Source organism: Salvelinus fontinalis, chromosome 17, assembly GCF_029448725.1.
Source record: "Salvelinus fontinalis isolate EN_2023a chromosome 17, ASM2944872v1, whole genome shotgun sequence".
Taxonomy (NCBI): Eukaryota; Metazoa; Chordata; class Actinopteri; order Salmoniformes; family Salmonidae; genus Salvelinus; species Salvelinus fontinalis.
Window position 1 is genome coordinate 45,675,143 of NC_074681.1, and position 15,582 is coordinate 45,690,724.

General features: G+C 39.5%; 1 protein-coding gene across 4 annotated transcripts in view; it reads left to right on the plus strand.

Annotated features, from left to right (window-relative positions):
- The window catches only part of stard3nl (STARD3 N-terminal like), a 36,560-nt gene that overhangs the window by 16,612 nt on the left and 4,366 nt on the right, over window positions 1-15,582 (plus strand). For 2 of the 4 annotated variants that reach the window (XR_008753265.1, XR_008753263.1), the window contains exons 5-9: window positions 167-220; window positions 4,057-4,174; window positions 5,755-5,853; window positions 6,262-6,320; window positions 9,958-10,013. Coding sequence is in view for 2 of the 4 variants with exons in the window: in XM_055867592.1 (XP_055723567.1) it covers window positions 167-220; window positions 4,057-4,174; window positions 5,755-5,853; window positions 6,262-6,317 (327 nt within the window). In the remaining 2 variants the exon portion in view is untranslated. The remainder of the gene's footprint in view (window positions 1-166; window positions 221-4,056; window positions 4,175-5,754; window positions 5,854-6,261; window positions 6,321-9,957; window positions 10,014-15,582) is intronic. The other 2 variants (XM_055867592.1, XM_055867591.1) reach the window with 1 other exon arrangement.

A 15,582-nucleotide genomic window follows, 5' to 3' on the forward strand; every position in this document is an offset into this window, starting at 1 on the left:
ACAGTAATTGCATGGCAACACATTTCCTGTTTTTTTTTTGTTTTTTTTCAATAGTCCACTTATGATGCAGTGACATTTTCTTTTCATGATTTCATTTTTACTGACGTAATATATTTAATGCCAACTACAAGTAGTAACTGTTTTCTGATCTGTCTTTCCATCACAGATAACCACAGCAACCACAAGTGCTTTCTTGATCGCAAAAGTCATTTTATCAAAGGTATGTTTTTATTAAAGTATGTCTGACATAATTTTAACAGGAGGAATGAAAATATATTTCATCATTTGAATACAATAGGAGGGATATGCAATACATCTTTGCAATACATCTAACATATTTGAAGGATGGTAAGATGTTTGTATTTTCATGTTTGGATTGTGAATCGAATAATGTAAGCATTACTGTAGGTCTTGGTGTTGGCACATTGGTTCCTCCTTTAATAGTTGCGAGCATACGCCGTGGTAACTTAGAGGTACCCAGCGTCACGGGTTCATTGCCTCAGACCACCACAAGGGGGAGTTAGAGCACTCATTATGCATTTGGGTCCCAAGGTTTGTATATGACTAATCATTTTGAGTGATTCCAATGACGAACTTGATGCGAGCCACCCGTCCCTGGTGACTTTCTTCAGCAAAGATGGCTGACTAAACATTACGGGGGAAGCAGATGTAAGTAGTTACAACGTCATAACAAGTTAAGCAAAACATTTACAATTGAGAGGAATGTGGTAGTTAATGTAGAGACAAACGATTGTGCATATTTTTTTGTCATAAAGTTCATTTACGAAAATCGCTATTTAGCAAGTTTTGTTTTAGTCATATCTAATACCAGGTGTATCAAACTCCATTCTTTGAATGATGCTGTGTCTGCATGTATGTATTACAATTATACACTTCAACAATGTTTACCGCTCCTGGGACATCAATGATTACACATTGTAACTATGCAATAGACTAGAAACATGATTTAAGTAAAGGCTGCTTTATAATTCATATATACAGAATAAAAAAACGGTACATCCTGCCAGCACACCCACAAGCGTGCTGAATGACGCGTGGAAGAGAGCGAGGAACGAGATTGGATTAACAATCCAGGCTAATTGTCTGAGACAATTAGCCTGGATTGAAACAAGCAGGGAGCAGGTTTCGAAACATCAACATTCTAGCCAGAAGTCCAGCACGCTATCGACTGTGCCCAAATGAATGAATTGGGGTTGGGGCCGATTGTGGCTAAAAACACTATCAAGGGGAAAAGGTATTCGTTTTTCACAGGCATAGCAGGATGGGCTATTAGCTGAACAATAGACTATTCAACTTTTTTACAAAATAATTGTCTAATAGCCAAGCTAGGTGTGAACCCCCCCCCAACTTGCAACAAATCATTAGTATCTACCTACACACATTTAATGTTCTGGGGGGAAAAAGTGTGTGTTTCATTGGTCCCGAGTGGTGCAGCGGTCTAAGGCACTGCATCTTTGTGCAAGAGGCTTTTTTCTACAGTCCCTGGTTCGAATTCAGGGTGTATCACATCCGACCGTGATTGGGAGTGCCATAGGGTGCACAATTCGCCCAGCGTCATCCGGGTTTGGCCGGGGTAGGCCGTCATTGTAAATAAGAACTGGTTCTTACCTGACTCGCCTAGTTAAATAAAGGTTCAATTTAAAAATCAACTGGCAGCAACCGCAGTGCAATCAATAGGAGGTGAACAGTGGCTGGTGCTGAAAATATAGCAAACTTGTTATGCAAGTGTTGCACACCAACAGATCAACAGACCAAACCTACACCAGTCGAGCAATTCATTTTAACAATTTAAATTTGACTTTCCAATTAAGCCCTCTTGTTTGCAGTCTATTTCTTCGGAGCTTAGACCTATATAAAATAACTTAGCCTACCTCAGCCAGTTATGAGGCTTAACAGCCTAATAGAGGTAGGATTTATTTTATTAGGCCTACTTACAATTGCAACTGGTCAAAAATTTTGCATCGTAGCACTTAGCATTTTTTAAAAGTCTTCACGTTCAAACTACTGTCCCTCAACTTGCAATGTATTTGATGCTTAAGTACTGTAGTGTTACATTTCTAACTCAAAACACAATTTCTTCATCAACATCTTTATGCTTTCGTTAATCTTCATGATTAACAAGCAAATTGCTCAAGGGCCACGGTTGATTCGACAGTGACGATGACGTTTATTAAATGTCTCGCCAGCCTTGATCCATGCCTGGGCCTGCACGACGCAATGTTCTTTGTTTGTCAGACGAATTATTGGAATCATTGACTCACTCGCGCGTTGAAAAGGGCGAGGAACGAGATGGGAAAAGGGCGAGGAACGAGATGGGAAAAGGGCGAGGAACGAGATGACGTCACAATCCTTGCCAGGTACACCTGTGAGCTCTGGAACTACACCTCAGACAGGCAGAGTCAACATACGTGACGGCTTCGTCAGGTCTTCGGTTCACCCTGACATTTCCATTCCTCTTCTGACAAACAGAACTTGACCAACTGCTCACCAGGCACAGCAAGGGCCGCCCGGACCGTTATGCTGTTCTGCCATTCCAAGGATGTGTAACCGAAGAGATGCCATGAGTAGGCACAGAATACATAGCCTTCCCGCTGTGGATGTCTATTTCAGCACCATTTCACGCTGCTCTTAGACAAGCATGGAGAAATGAAAATGTTAAAATATTCCATGATATTCTTAAGATATGTGTTGACTGAATATAAGCAAGTGATGTCTGCTAAATAATCAAGTTAGGTTTCTCCAGAAACCAAATGGAAAATGCCCCTTTAGATATTAATTTAGAATCCTCCAATCCTCTATATGTAATTATTGGCGGAGAGTCACGTCATATTTTTCGATATACTGTAGGCCTACTGTAGGTGACATGAGTCTCACTAGTGTTGAGTAATGTGCTGTTAAAAGTGGTGTAGGTCTTATTTATTTAAAGAGCATATTGACGTTAGAAGCAATAGGATTTGAAGCAAAAGCCTACAACTATTTTAGCAATGTTTCGCGTTGCTCTGAGACAAGCATGGGGACTCTGAGACAGACTTCCTCCCCATCAGGGATTTGAACCCCGGTCTCTCGTCTGCACGACACAGGAATTCTTTAGCTAAATAGCCCAGTACTGTACGGCCGACCGTCGTGTTGTACAGCGCCATATTTTCCGTTCCAGCAGGTACCAGTCAAAAGTTTGGATACACCTACTCATTCCAGGATTTTTCTATAATTGTACTATTTTCTACATTGTGAAATAACACACATGGAATCAGTTAAGAACAAATTCTTATTTACAAGGACAGCCTACTCCTTCCTCCCCAACGGGCCGCATTCTGTAGTACAGACAGCCTGTTCTCCCTTATGTAAGAAATTAGGCACTTTCCCATGTTTACTACAGTATTTATTGTAGACTGCACATTAGCCTAATAAACAAATAAACACATTTTTAAATAAAATAATGAAAGTATTTCAAAATGCAGATGTTATTTACTTATGGATCCATAATGAATTACTATGGGAATAAATATCACTGATTTACAGAAATATTGGAGCAAAGTTGTCTAATGAAGGCAAAAAATGTAGAAATCCTGTAGCCTACTCCCGACCGGCACATTGTACAGCGCCATATTTTCCATTCCATCCTAACGGAGACCCTGAGGGTTTCGTTTTTCTTTTTTCTCTGAACAGAAACACCATAATATTAATCAAATGAATTAAGCCACATTTCTTAATCAATCCCATATACTATGTTATTACAAAAAAGGTTTTAAATTCTCTGGTAATGCCAATACGGAATACTATCAAATGCTTCTCAAAGATGCCCTCTGGTGGTCAAACTAGCAATAAGTTGCAGAAACAAATGGCTCGCAATTAAATGACGTGCCACAGAATGCTGCGGCAGCACGCAAGGTGTTCCGCAGTTAGACGCAACTTTTAAAGGAGGAATCGCTGTACATGTTTAGTGTCTGTGCATGTCAGTGTTTTTGACAGTATGCTTATGTGTTTTTTGCTATTTGAACTAAGAGCAAGTTAGTTTTTTGTGTGTGCATGTTTCAGCTCCTTTCCCAGGGGGCCTTTGGGTACCTGCTGCCCATCGTCTCTTTCATCCTGGCCTGGATAGAGACGTGGCTACTAGACTTTAAGGTCCTACCTCAGGAGGCTGACGATGAGAACAGTGAGTATAGGAAACTCTCCCATTGCACTCCTAGGGTGCATCCCAGTAATATCTCCTTTCTCCTGAGGTGTACACCCGTTCACTACTTCCCACAAATCTAAAAGCATTGGATTGGTGGAGGTATGGGCTAGAGGGAGTCTTCACCACATGTTCCAACAAAATAAGTAAATGAAGGGAAAGGGAAGTGAACAAGTACACACTTTGGGAGGAAGCGATAATCTTCTAAATTGACTTATTTGGATTTATACTCACAGTTTATAGAAACGGAAGAAATACACATTTTGAATCATAATGTAATATAAAAACACATGTAGAGGCAAATGGGTTACATATCCTTTTGTCTTGATTGGAGTCATTTGTATTGTTAAAAGCTCAAACTATTGTAGTGGGTCTCTTTTGACTAACAAACTTGCCATTGCGCTTGCTGCCACAGTGTTTTCCTTCACCGCATTCAGCAAAACATCACCGCATCTGTATATACAGTGCGTCTGGAAAATATTCAGACCCCTTCACTTTTTCCACATTTTGTTACGTTACAGCCTTATCTTAAAATGTATTAAATACATTTTTCCCTCATCAATCTACACAAAATACCCCATAATGACAAAGCGGAAAACAGGTCATTCAGACCCTTTGCTATGAGACTCAAAATTGAGCTCAGGTACATCCTGTTTCCATTGATCATCCTTGAGATGTTTATACAACTTGATTGGCGTCCACCTGTGGTAAATTCAATTGATTGGACATGATTTGGAAAGGCATACACCTGTCTATATAAGGTTCCACGGTTGACAGTTCATGTCAGAGCAAAATCCAAGCCAAGGATTTTGCGTTACACCTGAATTCAAAATGGATTAAGTTGTTTTTTCTCACCCATCTACACACAGTACCCTATAATAACAAAACATGTTTTAAGAAATGTTCATTACTTGCAGAAATATCAAATTTACATAGGTATTCACACCCTTATAGTCAATACATTTTAGAATTACCTTTGGCAGCGATTGCAGCTGTGAGTATTTCTGGGTAAATTTCTTGACAGCCTTTTAAAATTCTTGCCATAGCTTTTCAAGACGATTTTAAATTAACTGTAACTAGGCCAATCGGGAACATTCAATGTTGTCTTGGTAAGCAACTCCAGTGTATATTTGGCCTTGTTGTTTTAGGTTAATATTATTTAGGTTATTGTCCTGCTGAAAGGTGAATTTGTCTGTTGGAAAGCAGACTGAATGAGATTTTCCTCTAGGATTCTGCCTGTGCATAGCTCTATTCCGTTTGTTTACTGCTGAACTTATTTAGGCTTGCCATAACAAAGGGATTGAATACTTATTGGCTCAAGACATTTCAGCTTTTCATTTTTAGTTGATTTGTACACATTTCAAAAAACATAATTCCACTTTGACATTATGGGTGTATTGTGTTTAAGCCAGTGACACAATCTCAACACATTTTTATACAGGGTATAACAAAACAAAATGGGGAGAAAGTCAAGGGTTGTGAATAACTTCTGAAGGCACTGTACAAGTGGTACTATGTTACAGCGACACTTACGTGTCATCGTTGTGTTTTCATCCCATCAGGATTTCTTTCTATAATGGACGCCCCTGAAAGGGCCCCCTTCATGCAACCAGGACCACTTTCAGATGGGCAGTTCTACTCCCCACCCGAGTCTGTGGCAGGTGAGAATGTGTGAATCTAAGGTTTGAATTGAAATTTTACAGGCCTGTTTGTGGATTGTTTTCCATAGCGAATGTTGTGGCTGTTTAAACTGGGTTTAATCTCTGTGTGGGATTCACAGTGTATAAGTGTCTTTTAAACAACGTAAATGAGAAATATTGTTTTGGCACCAACGACTGGTATGACAAATATTGGAGAAGCTCTCTGGCGACCAAGACAGCATGAAGTGTCATCAGAATAATATTTGATCTCATATCCGTATACTCTGATATGTGTCACCGCATGGTGATATTGTCATTTTCAAATCCATTTATTGCACAACTTATTTATGCTATTTCCTATGTCTGTGTGTGTTTTGGCATTTTCTTAGATCTATTTGATTTTTTGTTGTTTGCTTGCTCCGTTTGTAGACTCTGATGAGGAGCTTCTGGAAGATAAACACGACACGGAGAAGGCTCTTATTTAGCAGGTAGCTATACTGTCTTTACCACTCAAACTAATGAGGCGGGTAACTGAATAAAATCAATAGTCTTTTGGTGTTTAGAATGGTGCATATAATAGGTAGGATTTATTTATAGCATCATAAATAAGCGTTTATAACATTCCAGCGTTATGGACGTTACATTTGCACGCAAAATCACAACTTTAGTCTCTCACAGAATGGATAAACAAAATAGAAATTGGCCTTTTTGATCTGTGTCTATAGTACCATTTAGGGCAGTGGTATTCAAACTTTTTCTGCGGGGACCCCACCCCAGATCTAATGACACAACCTTCAAATCTGTACATTTTGATTTTTACGTCAACAAATAACTTTAAATTCATTGCATTTTCATCTCTTATCAAAATTAAAAGAAACAAATACATATTTTTTTCTCTAAAATAGTATTTAGTTCATTATTTTTCTCAATTTTTGTATATGGTCCCTTAGAATCTGTCCTCTAAATGTTTTGTTCCTAAATTATTCTTGGATTTTTTTGGGGGGTGACCCCACTGCAGTTCTCCCGTACCGCGACTTTGAATTCCACTGCCTTAAGGCGTCTGCATGCTTCCCAGCCGAAACAGTTCGGAAGAGTTTGTGCATACACTGCTGTTCAAAAGTTGGGGGTCACTTAGAAATGTCCTTGTTTTTTGAAAGAAAAGCACATTTGTTTTGTCCATTAAAATAACATAAAATTGATCAGAAAAAATACAGTGTAGACATTGTTAATGTTGTAAATGACTATTGTAACCGGAAACGGCAGATAAGAAATACAAAATGGAATATCTATATAGGCGTACAGAGTCCCATTATCAGCAACCATCACTCCTGTGGCACATTGTTAGCTAATCCAAGTTTATCATTTTAAAAGGCTAATTGATCATTAGAAAACCTTTTTGCAATTATGTTAACACAGCTGAAAACTGTTGTGCTGTTTAACCTGTTTGGGAGGATGAACCGCTAGAGGGATACCTACGACAACATCCGGTGAAATTGCAGAGTGCGAAATTCAAAATACAAAAATCGTAATATTAAACATTCATGAAAATACAACTGTCATACATCATTTAAAAGCTTAACTTCTTGTTAATCCAACCGCGTTGTCGGATTTCAAAAAAGCTTTACTGCGAAAGCATACCAAGCAATTATCTGAGGACAGCGCCCCACATCAAAATACTTTTTCAACCAGCACAGGCGTCACAAATAGCGATTAACTTCTCATGGGCAGGTGGGACGGTAGCGTCCCATCCGGTGAAATAGCGGAGCGCGAAATTCATACTACAGAATTATCATTATTTAACTGTCATAAAATCACAAGTGTAATACATCAAAATAAAGCTTCACTTCTTGTTAATCCAGCCGCTGTGTCAGATTTCAAAAAGGCTTTATGGCGAGGACAGCGCCCCACATACAAAACCATGAAAAACATATTTCAACAGGCAGGTGCGACATGAAAGTCAGAAATAGCGATATAACATATTCCTTATCTTTGATGATCTTCTTCTGTTGGCACTCCAAAAGGTCCCAGTTACATCACAAATGGTCCTTTTGTTCGATTAATGTCCTTCTTTATATCCATAAAAACTCAGTTTAGCTGGCGCCCTTCAGTCAATAATCCACCCAGTTTCCCTCCATCAAAATGCATACAAAATGAATCGCAAACGTTACTAATAAACTTTTCCAAACAAGTCAAACAACGTTTAATCAAACATTAGGTACCCTAAAACGTAAATAAACGAACAAATTTAAGACGGAGAATTGTTATCTTTACCGGAGAAAAATACCAAAAAACGTGCTCTCTTCCACGAGCTTGGAAACACTACAGACAAAATGGGAGCCACCTAGAAAAACAACAATTTCTTGCTCATTTTTCCAAAAAAACTGCCTGCCTGAAACTATTTCTAAAGACTGTTGACATCTAGTAGAAGCCCTAGGAACTGCAATCTGGGAGGACTTCGCCTTATAATAAAAATGACAGCCATTGAAAATAGTGGTAGGCTGAATTTTATTTTTGATGGTTTGTCCTCGGGGTTTCGCCTGCCATATCAGTTCTGTTATACTCACAGACATTATTTGAAAAGTTTTAGAAACTGTAGTGTGTTTTCTATCCGAATCGACCAATTATATGCATATCCTAGCTTCTGGGCCTGAGTAACAGGCAGTTTACTTTCGGCACGCTTTTCATCCGGACGTGAAAATACTGCCCCCTACCCAAGAGAGGTTAAATAATCACTTACCTTTGAAGATCCTCTGTTTGCAATCTCAAGGGTCCCAGCTACACAATGAATGGTCATTTTGTTGGATAAAGTCCTCTCTTTATATCCCAAAAAATCTGTTTAGTTGGCGCCAATGATCTCAGTAATCCACTCGTTCAACATGCATACAAACGAATCCAAAAAGTTACCTGTAAAGTTCGTCCAAACAAGTCAAACGATGTTTCTAATTAATCCTCAGGTACTCTAATATCTAAATAAACGATAATATTTAAGACGGAGAATAGTATGTTCAATAGGGAAGATGAATAACGAAGAACGCACACCTCACTCACGCGCCAGCAAGACTTCTTTTATAATGAGACACCTTGGAAAAACTACACCTACTCATAAATTTTTCAAAAAACAAGCCTGAAACCCTTTCTAAAGAAGTTTGACATCTAGTGGAAGCCATAGGAACTGCAATCTGGGTCCTATCTATATTTGTTTTTCCCATAGACTAGCATTGAAATGGCCTGTGACCTCAACAACAACAAAAAATTCGGATGGATTTTCCTCTGGTTTTCGCCTGCCATATCAGTTATGTTGTACTCACAGACATTATTTTAACAGTTTTAGAAACTTCAGGGTTTTCTATCAAATGCTACCAAGTATATGCATATCCTAGCTTCTGTGCCTGAGTAACAGGCAGTTTACTTTGGGCACGTCAGTCATCTGAAATTCCGAACAATAACCAGTATGCTAATAAAGTTAAAGAAGCAATACAACTGACCTTAGTGGGTTCGATTACAGGCTCAAAATGGCCAGAAACAAATAATTTTCTTCTGAAACTTGTCAGGCTATTTTCATTCTGAGAAATTAAGGCTATTCCATGCGAGAAATTGCCAAGAAACTGAAGATCTCGTACAACGCTGTGTACTACTCCCTTCACAGAACAGCGCAAACTGTCTCTAACCAGAATAGAAAGAGTGGGAGGCCCCGGTGCACAACTGAGCAAGAGGACAAGTACATTAGAGTGTCTAGTTTGAGAGACAGACGCCTCACAATTCATCAACTGGCAGCTTCATTGAATAGTACACGCTAAACACCAGTCTCAATGTCAACAGTGAAGAGGCAACTCTGGGATGCTGACCTTATAGGCGGAGTTGCAAAGAAAAGCCATATCTCCGACTGGCCAATAAAAACAAAAGATTAAGATGGGCAAGAGGAACTCAAAGACTACTGTATTTCTGATCAATTTGGTGTTATTTTAATGGACAAAAACTGTGCTTTTCTTTCAAAAACGAGGACATTTCTAAGTGGCCTCAAACTTTTGAACAGTAGTGTATATTATGATGACGTTTATGTGTATTTTGTACTTCAGTAAGAGTTTTTTTTCGGTTGTTTGGTGGGGGCACTTTTTTTTTCTCAAGGCCAGCCGAAGTTTGGGAGCCGACATGTACGCCCCTTGGTCTGAGATTTGTTAACGGTAGGGATTCTTCAATAAAGTTTGTCATTCATGAGAGATGACTCGTTTTCATGCACCTTTATTCATTGAGAAATACTGCACCAACCATCTTAGTTAGATGTAGAATTGCACGACTAAGATCTCAACGTCAAACTTAATGACAGATTTCTTGAGTTTTCTTAGATTAAATCTGACTATTTTCAGGATGTGTATACTGGCAACGGCATCTCAAAATGGACAAATAGTATTATTTGCCACTTTTTTCTCATTTTTTAAAATGTATTATTATAATATATTTTTTACCCCCTTTTCTCCCCAAGTTCGTGGTATCCAATTGTTAGTAATTACTATCTTGTCTCATCGCTACAACTCCCGTACGGGCTCGGGAGAGACGAAGGTCGAAAGCCATGCGTCCTCCGAAACACAACCCAACCAAGCCGCACTGCTTCTTTAACACAGCACGCCTCCAACCCGGAAGCCAGCCGCACCAATGTGTCGGAGGAAACACCGTGCACGTTGATCAGGCACTGCGCCCAGCCTGCCACAGGAGTCGCTGGTGCGCGATGAGACAAGGATATCCCTACCAGCCAAACCCTCCCTAACCCGGACAACACTAGGCCAATTGTGTGTCGCCCCACGGACCTCCCGGTCGCGGCCGGCTGCGATAGAGCCTGGGCGCGAACCCAGAGTCTCTGGTGGCTGCGATGCAGTGCCCTAGACCACTGCGCCACCCGGGAGGCCCCTTTTTTCAAATTTTTCAAGAGAAGGTATTTTTTAAGGGAGTTTGAGCACACTCGTCCGGTTTGCCTAGTAGACTTCGGCTGGCCAAACTGAAGCATGCTGACGCCTTTAGGGGGAGTGTATAAGTGTATATTGATAAAAGTGAACTTCAAAAATATTGTTATGTTGGAGAAATAAAACAAATAAGAAGCATTATGGATGTTACATTAAATAGACCAGCTTTTTGGGGAGACTGAACATATTAGCAAAAGTCTGTGCGTTTCTAAGTCTTAGGTCAAAACATGGATAGCCATTCTCAAGGAATTGAAAAAGGATAATATGGAAAATATGGCCGTTTCCATGATTACTTTAGAGCGCAAAAACAACCGTTTTGGATGTTAGTCTGAAATCATGAAATCTATCATGTCATTTGGAATGTTTAAAAAAAGACAGCATAAGGCATTGTACCTGCATAATTACAGTTAGCCTTAATAGTATACACAGCCAGGCACCACACCCTAATAGGTTAACCATTTACCAGTTGATTGTACACCCAAAGATAAGTGTTTTTTTTTTTGTATAAAAAGTCATCTGAAATATTGTAATGCAGATGAGGCATGTGCCTATACTGCCAATCCACTTTCTGAACACTGGATGAAGTCTGTATATTTTGGGGGGCTTTCATTTGAAAAAGACACTCCAGGACTATTCACAGTTTGTTGATTAGCACTCTTATCTTTCTATCTAAAAAAAAAAGTGTACTGCCATGTATGAGAAATCAATTTCAGCATATGTTTTCCAAGATAATCGTAGCTAGAACACATCATTTTCAAGATATCAACAATTGCGTCACTGAAAGTATGAAGAATATATTTCAGAACAAGCACATAAAATGTGGTGAATGCACAAGCTTCTGCTAAGATACAAGCTAAGATATGATAATTCAATATCCATCACATCCACAACCGTTATGGATCTCATAATGCTAAAAACGGATATTAAAATTCAAGAGAAACCAATTACAGACCATATAAAACCTTGATGAAAGAAAGTTGGCTTTACAGACAGTTTCAAGATCAGATGTAAGGTGCATGTTTTACAAAAACTTTTCGTAAAAAACTTTATGTACGGTTGAAGTCAAGTGTTTACATACACTTATGTTGGAGTCATTAAAACAAGTTTTTCAACCACTCCAAAATGTCTTGTTAACAAACTATAGTTTTGGCAAGTCGGTTAGGATATCTAATTTGTTCAACAATTGTTTACAGACAGATTATTTCACTTATAACTCACTGTATCACAATTCCAGTGGGTCAGAAGTTTACATACACGAAGTTGACTGTGCCTTTAAACAATTTGGAAAATTCCAGAAAATGATGTCATGGCTTTAGAAGCTTGTGATACGCTAATTGACATAATTTGAGTCAATTGGAGGTGTACCTGTGGATGTATTTCAAGGCCGACCTTTAAACTCAGTGCCTCTTTGCTTGACATCATGGGAAAATCAAAAGAAGCCAAGACCTCAGAAAATAAATTTTAGACCTTCACAAGTCTGGTTCATCCTTGGGAGCAATTTCCAAACGCCTGAAGGTACCACGTTCATCTGTACAAACAATTGTACGCAAGTTTAAACACCATGGGACCACGCAGCCGTCATACCGCTCGGGAAGGAGACGCGTTCGGTCTCCTAGAGATGAACGTACTTTGGTGCGAAAAGTGCAAATCAACAGCAAAGGACCTTGTAAAAATGCTGGAGGGAACAGGTAAAAAAGTATCTATATCCACAGTAAAACGAGTCCTATATTGACATAACCTGAAAGAACGCTCAGCAAGGAAGAAGCCACTGCTCCAAAACCGCCATAAAAAAGCCAGACTACGGTTTGCAACTGCACATGGGGACAAAGATCGTACTTTTTGGAGAAATGTCCTCTGGTCTGATGAAACAAAAATAGAACTGTCCATAATGACCATCGTTATGTTTAGAGGAAAAAGGGGGTTGCTTGCAAGCCGAAGAACACCATCCCAACCGTGAAGCACGGGGGTGGCAGCATCATGTTGAGGGTGCTTTACTGCAGGAGGAACTGGTGCACTTCACAAAATAGATGGCATCATGAGGCAGGAAAATGATGTGCATATATTGAAGCAACATCTCAAGACATCAGACAGGAAGTTAAAGCTTGGTCGCAAATGGGTTTTCCAAATGGACAATGACCCCAAGCATACTTCCAAAGTTGTGGCAACATAGCTTAAGGACAACAAAGTCAAGGTATTGAAGTGGCCATCACAAATCCCTGACCTCAATCCTATAGAAAATTTGTGGGCAGAGCTGAAAAAGCGTGTGCGAGCAAGGAGGCCTACAAACCTGACTCAGTTACACCAGCCCTGTCAAGCGGAATTGGCCAAAATTCAACCAACTTATTGTGGGAAGCTTGTGGAAGGCTACCCGAAACGTTTGACCCAAGTTAAACAATTTAAAGGCAATGCTACCAGATACTAATTGAGTGTATGTAAACTTCTGACCCACTGGGAATGTGATGAAAGAAATAAAAGCTGAAATAAATCATTCTCTCTACTATTATTCTGACATTTCACATTCTTAAAATAAAGTGGTGATCCTAATTGACCTAAAACAGGTCATTTTTACTTGGATTAAATGTCAGGAATTGTGAAAAACTGTGTTTAAATGTATTTAGCTAAGGTGTATGTAAACGTCTGACTTCAACTCTGTTACATTGCCTGTAAAATCCCCTTTAAAATCCGTAAATTTCAGATAGAGATGTTTCTTTAAATTATTATTTGTTTTGCTATACGACCCCCTCGTCTGAAGTCTGTTTGTAGCGTTCAAACCGAACCTGCTCTTTCCATGATATAGACTGACCAGGTGAATCCAGGGTGAAAGCTATGATCCCTTATTGATGTCATCTATTAAATCCACTTCAATCAGTGTAGATGAAGGGGAGGAGACGGGTTAAATAAGGAATTTCATGCCTTGAGACAGTTGAGACATGGATTGTGTATGTGCCAATCAGAGGGTGAATGGGCAAGGCAAAAGATTTGTGCCTTTATTAACGGGGGTATAATAGTAGTGTGTATCAAGAATAGTCCACCACTCAAAGGACATCCAGCCAACTTGACACAACTGTGGGAATCATTGGAGTCAACATGGGCTAGCATCCATGTGGAACGCTTTTGAAACCTTGTAGTCCATGCCCCGACAAATTGAGGCTGTTCTGAGGGCAAATGGGGGTGCTACTCAGTATTAGGAAGTTGTTCCTAATGTTTTGTACACTCTGTGTAAATTGTATTCGCAAAGAAATGGGGAAATTATGTTATTTTATACCACCACAGTTGCTCAGAGGAAGATTTTGTTCAAGTTAATAAAACTAAATTATTGCCACCCCGGTTTTCAATGCTCTGGCACCTTCACCTCTGAGAGGATATTGCCACTGACTTTTTACAAAAGGTTTTATGAGGTTGAAAAACAAATTAGGAAGGATCTTAGACCATTCCTCCATACATAATCTTTCTAGATAATTGATATCCTTCGTCTGCGCTTATGGACTGCCCTCTTCAATCAAACCAACAGATTTTCAATGGGGTTCAAGTCCAGAGACTGATTGCGGAATGTTGATTTTTTGGTAGTCAATTGACCATTTCGTTGTGGATTTTGATGTGTGCTTGGTTAATGTTTTTTGGTGGAAGATCCGCTTGCGGCCAAGTTTCAGCCTACCTGGCAGAGGCATTTTAGTTTTAGACTAAAATGTCCTGGTACTGGGTCAAGTTCATTTTGCCCTTTTTGACCTTAACAAGGTCCCCAAGGACCAGTGGAAGCAAAGAAGCCCCATAACATCAAAGATTCACCACTATATTTTATTGTATGTATGAGGTACTTTTCTGCATGTGCATTCTTCTTTTGAAGAATGCCAGTGCCGTTTAGCAAATTCCAGGTGTTTACGTTTGTTGGATGACATGAAAATGGAGCTCTTTGGCTATGCAACACCAGTGGTGGGTCTGGTGTTGAAAGAAGGATACGTATGCAGAAAAGTACCTCATACTTACTGTAAAATATTGTGGTGGATCTTTGATGTTATGGGGCTATTTTGCTTCCACTGGTCCTGGGGCCCTTAAAGTTAACGGCGTAATTAACTTTACCCAGTACTAGGATATTTTAGTCAAAAACCTGGTTGCCTCTGCCAGGAGGCTGTTTCATAAAAATATTATAATTTAATATAGCAATATAATATACAATATATTTCAGTATTTGTATTTATTTTAAGAATGCCAAGAATTTTGGATCTGACTGTATGTATGTTTCTAATTCCTAATATTGAGTTACACCCCCCACCTTAACCCTCAACAGCCTCAATTCGTCAGGGCATGGACTCGACAAGATGTCAAACGTTCCACTGGGATGCTGGCCCATGTTAACTCCAAAGCTTCCGGCAGTTGTCAAGTTGGCTGGATGTCCTTTGGGTAGTGGACCAATCTTGTGGGAAACTTTTGAGCGTGAAAAACCCAGCAGTGTTGCAGTTCTTGACACACTCAAACTGGTGGGCCTAGCACCTACTACCATAGCCCCCGTTCAAAGGCACTTAAATCTTTTGTCTTGCCCATTCACCCTCTGAATGGCACACATACACAGTCCATGTCTCAATTGTCTCCAAGGCTTAAAAATCATTCTTAAACCTGTATCTTCATCTACACTAATGAAAGTGGATTTAACAAGTGACATCAATAAGGGATCATAGCTTTCACCTGGTCAGTCTGTCATAGGAAGAGCAGGTGTTCTGTTTTGTACACTCAGTGCATATATAGTACCAGTCGAAAGTTTGGACACACTTACTCGTTCAAGGGTTTTTCTTTATTGTAG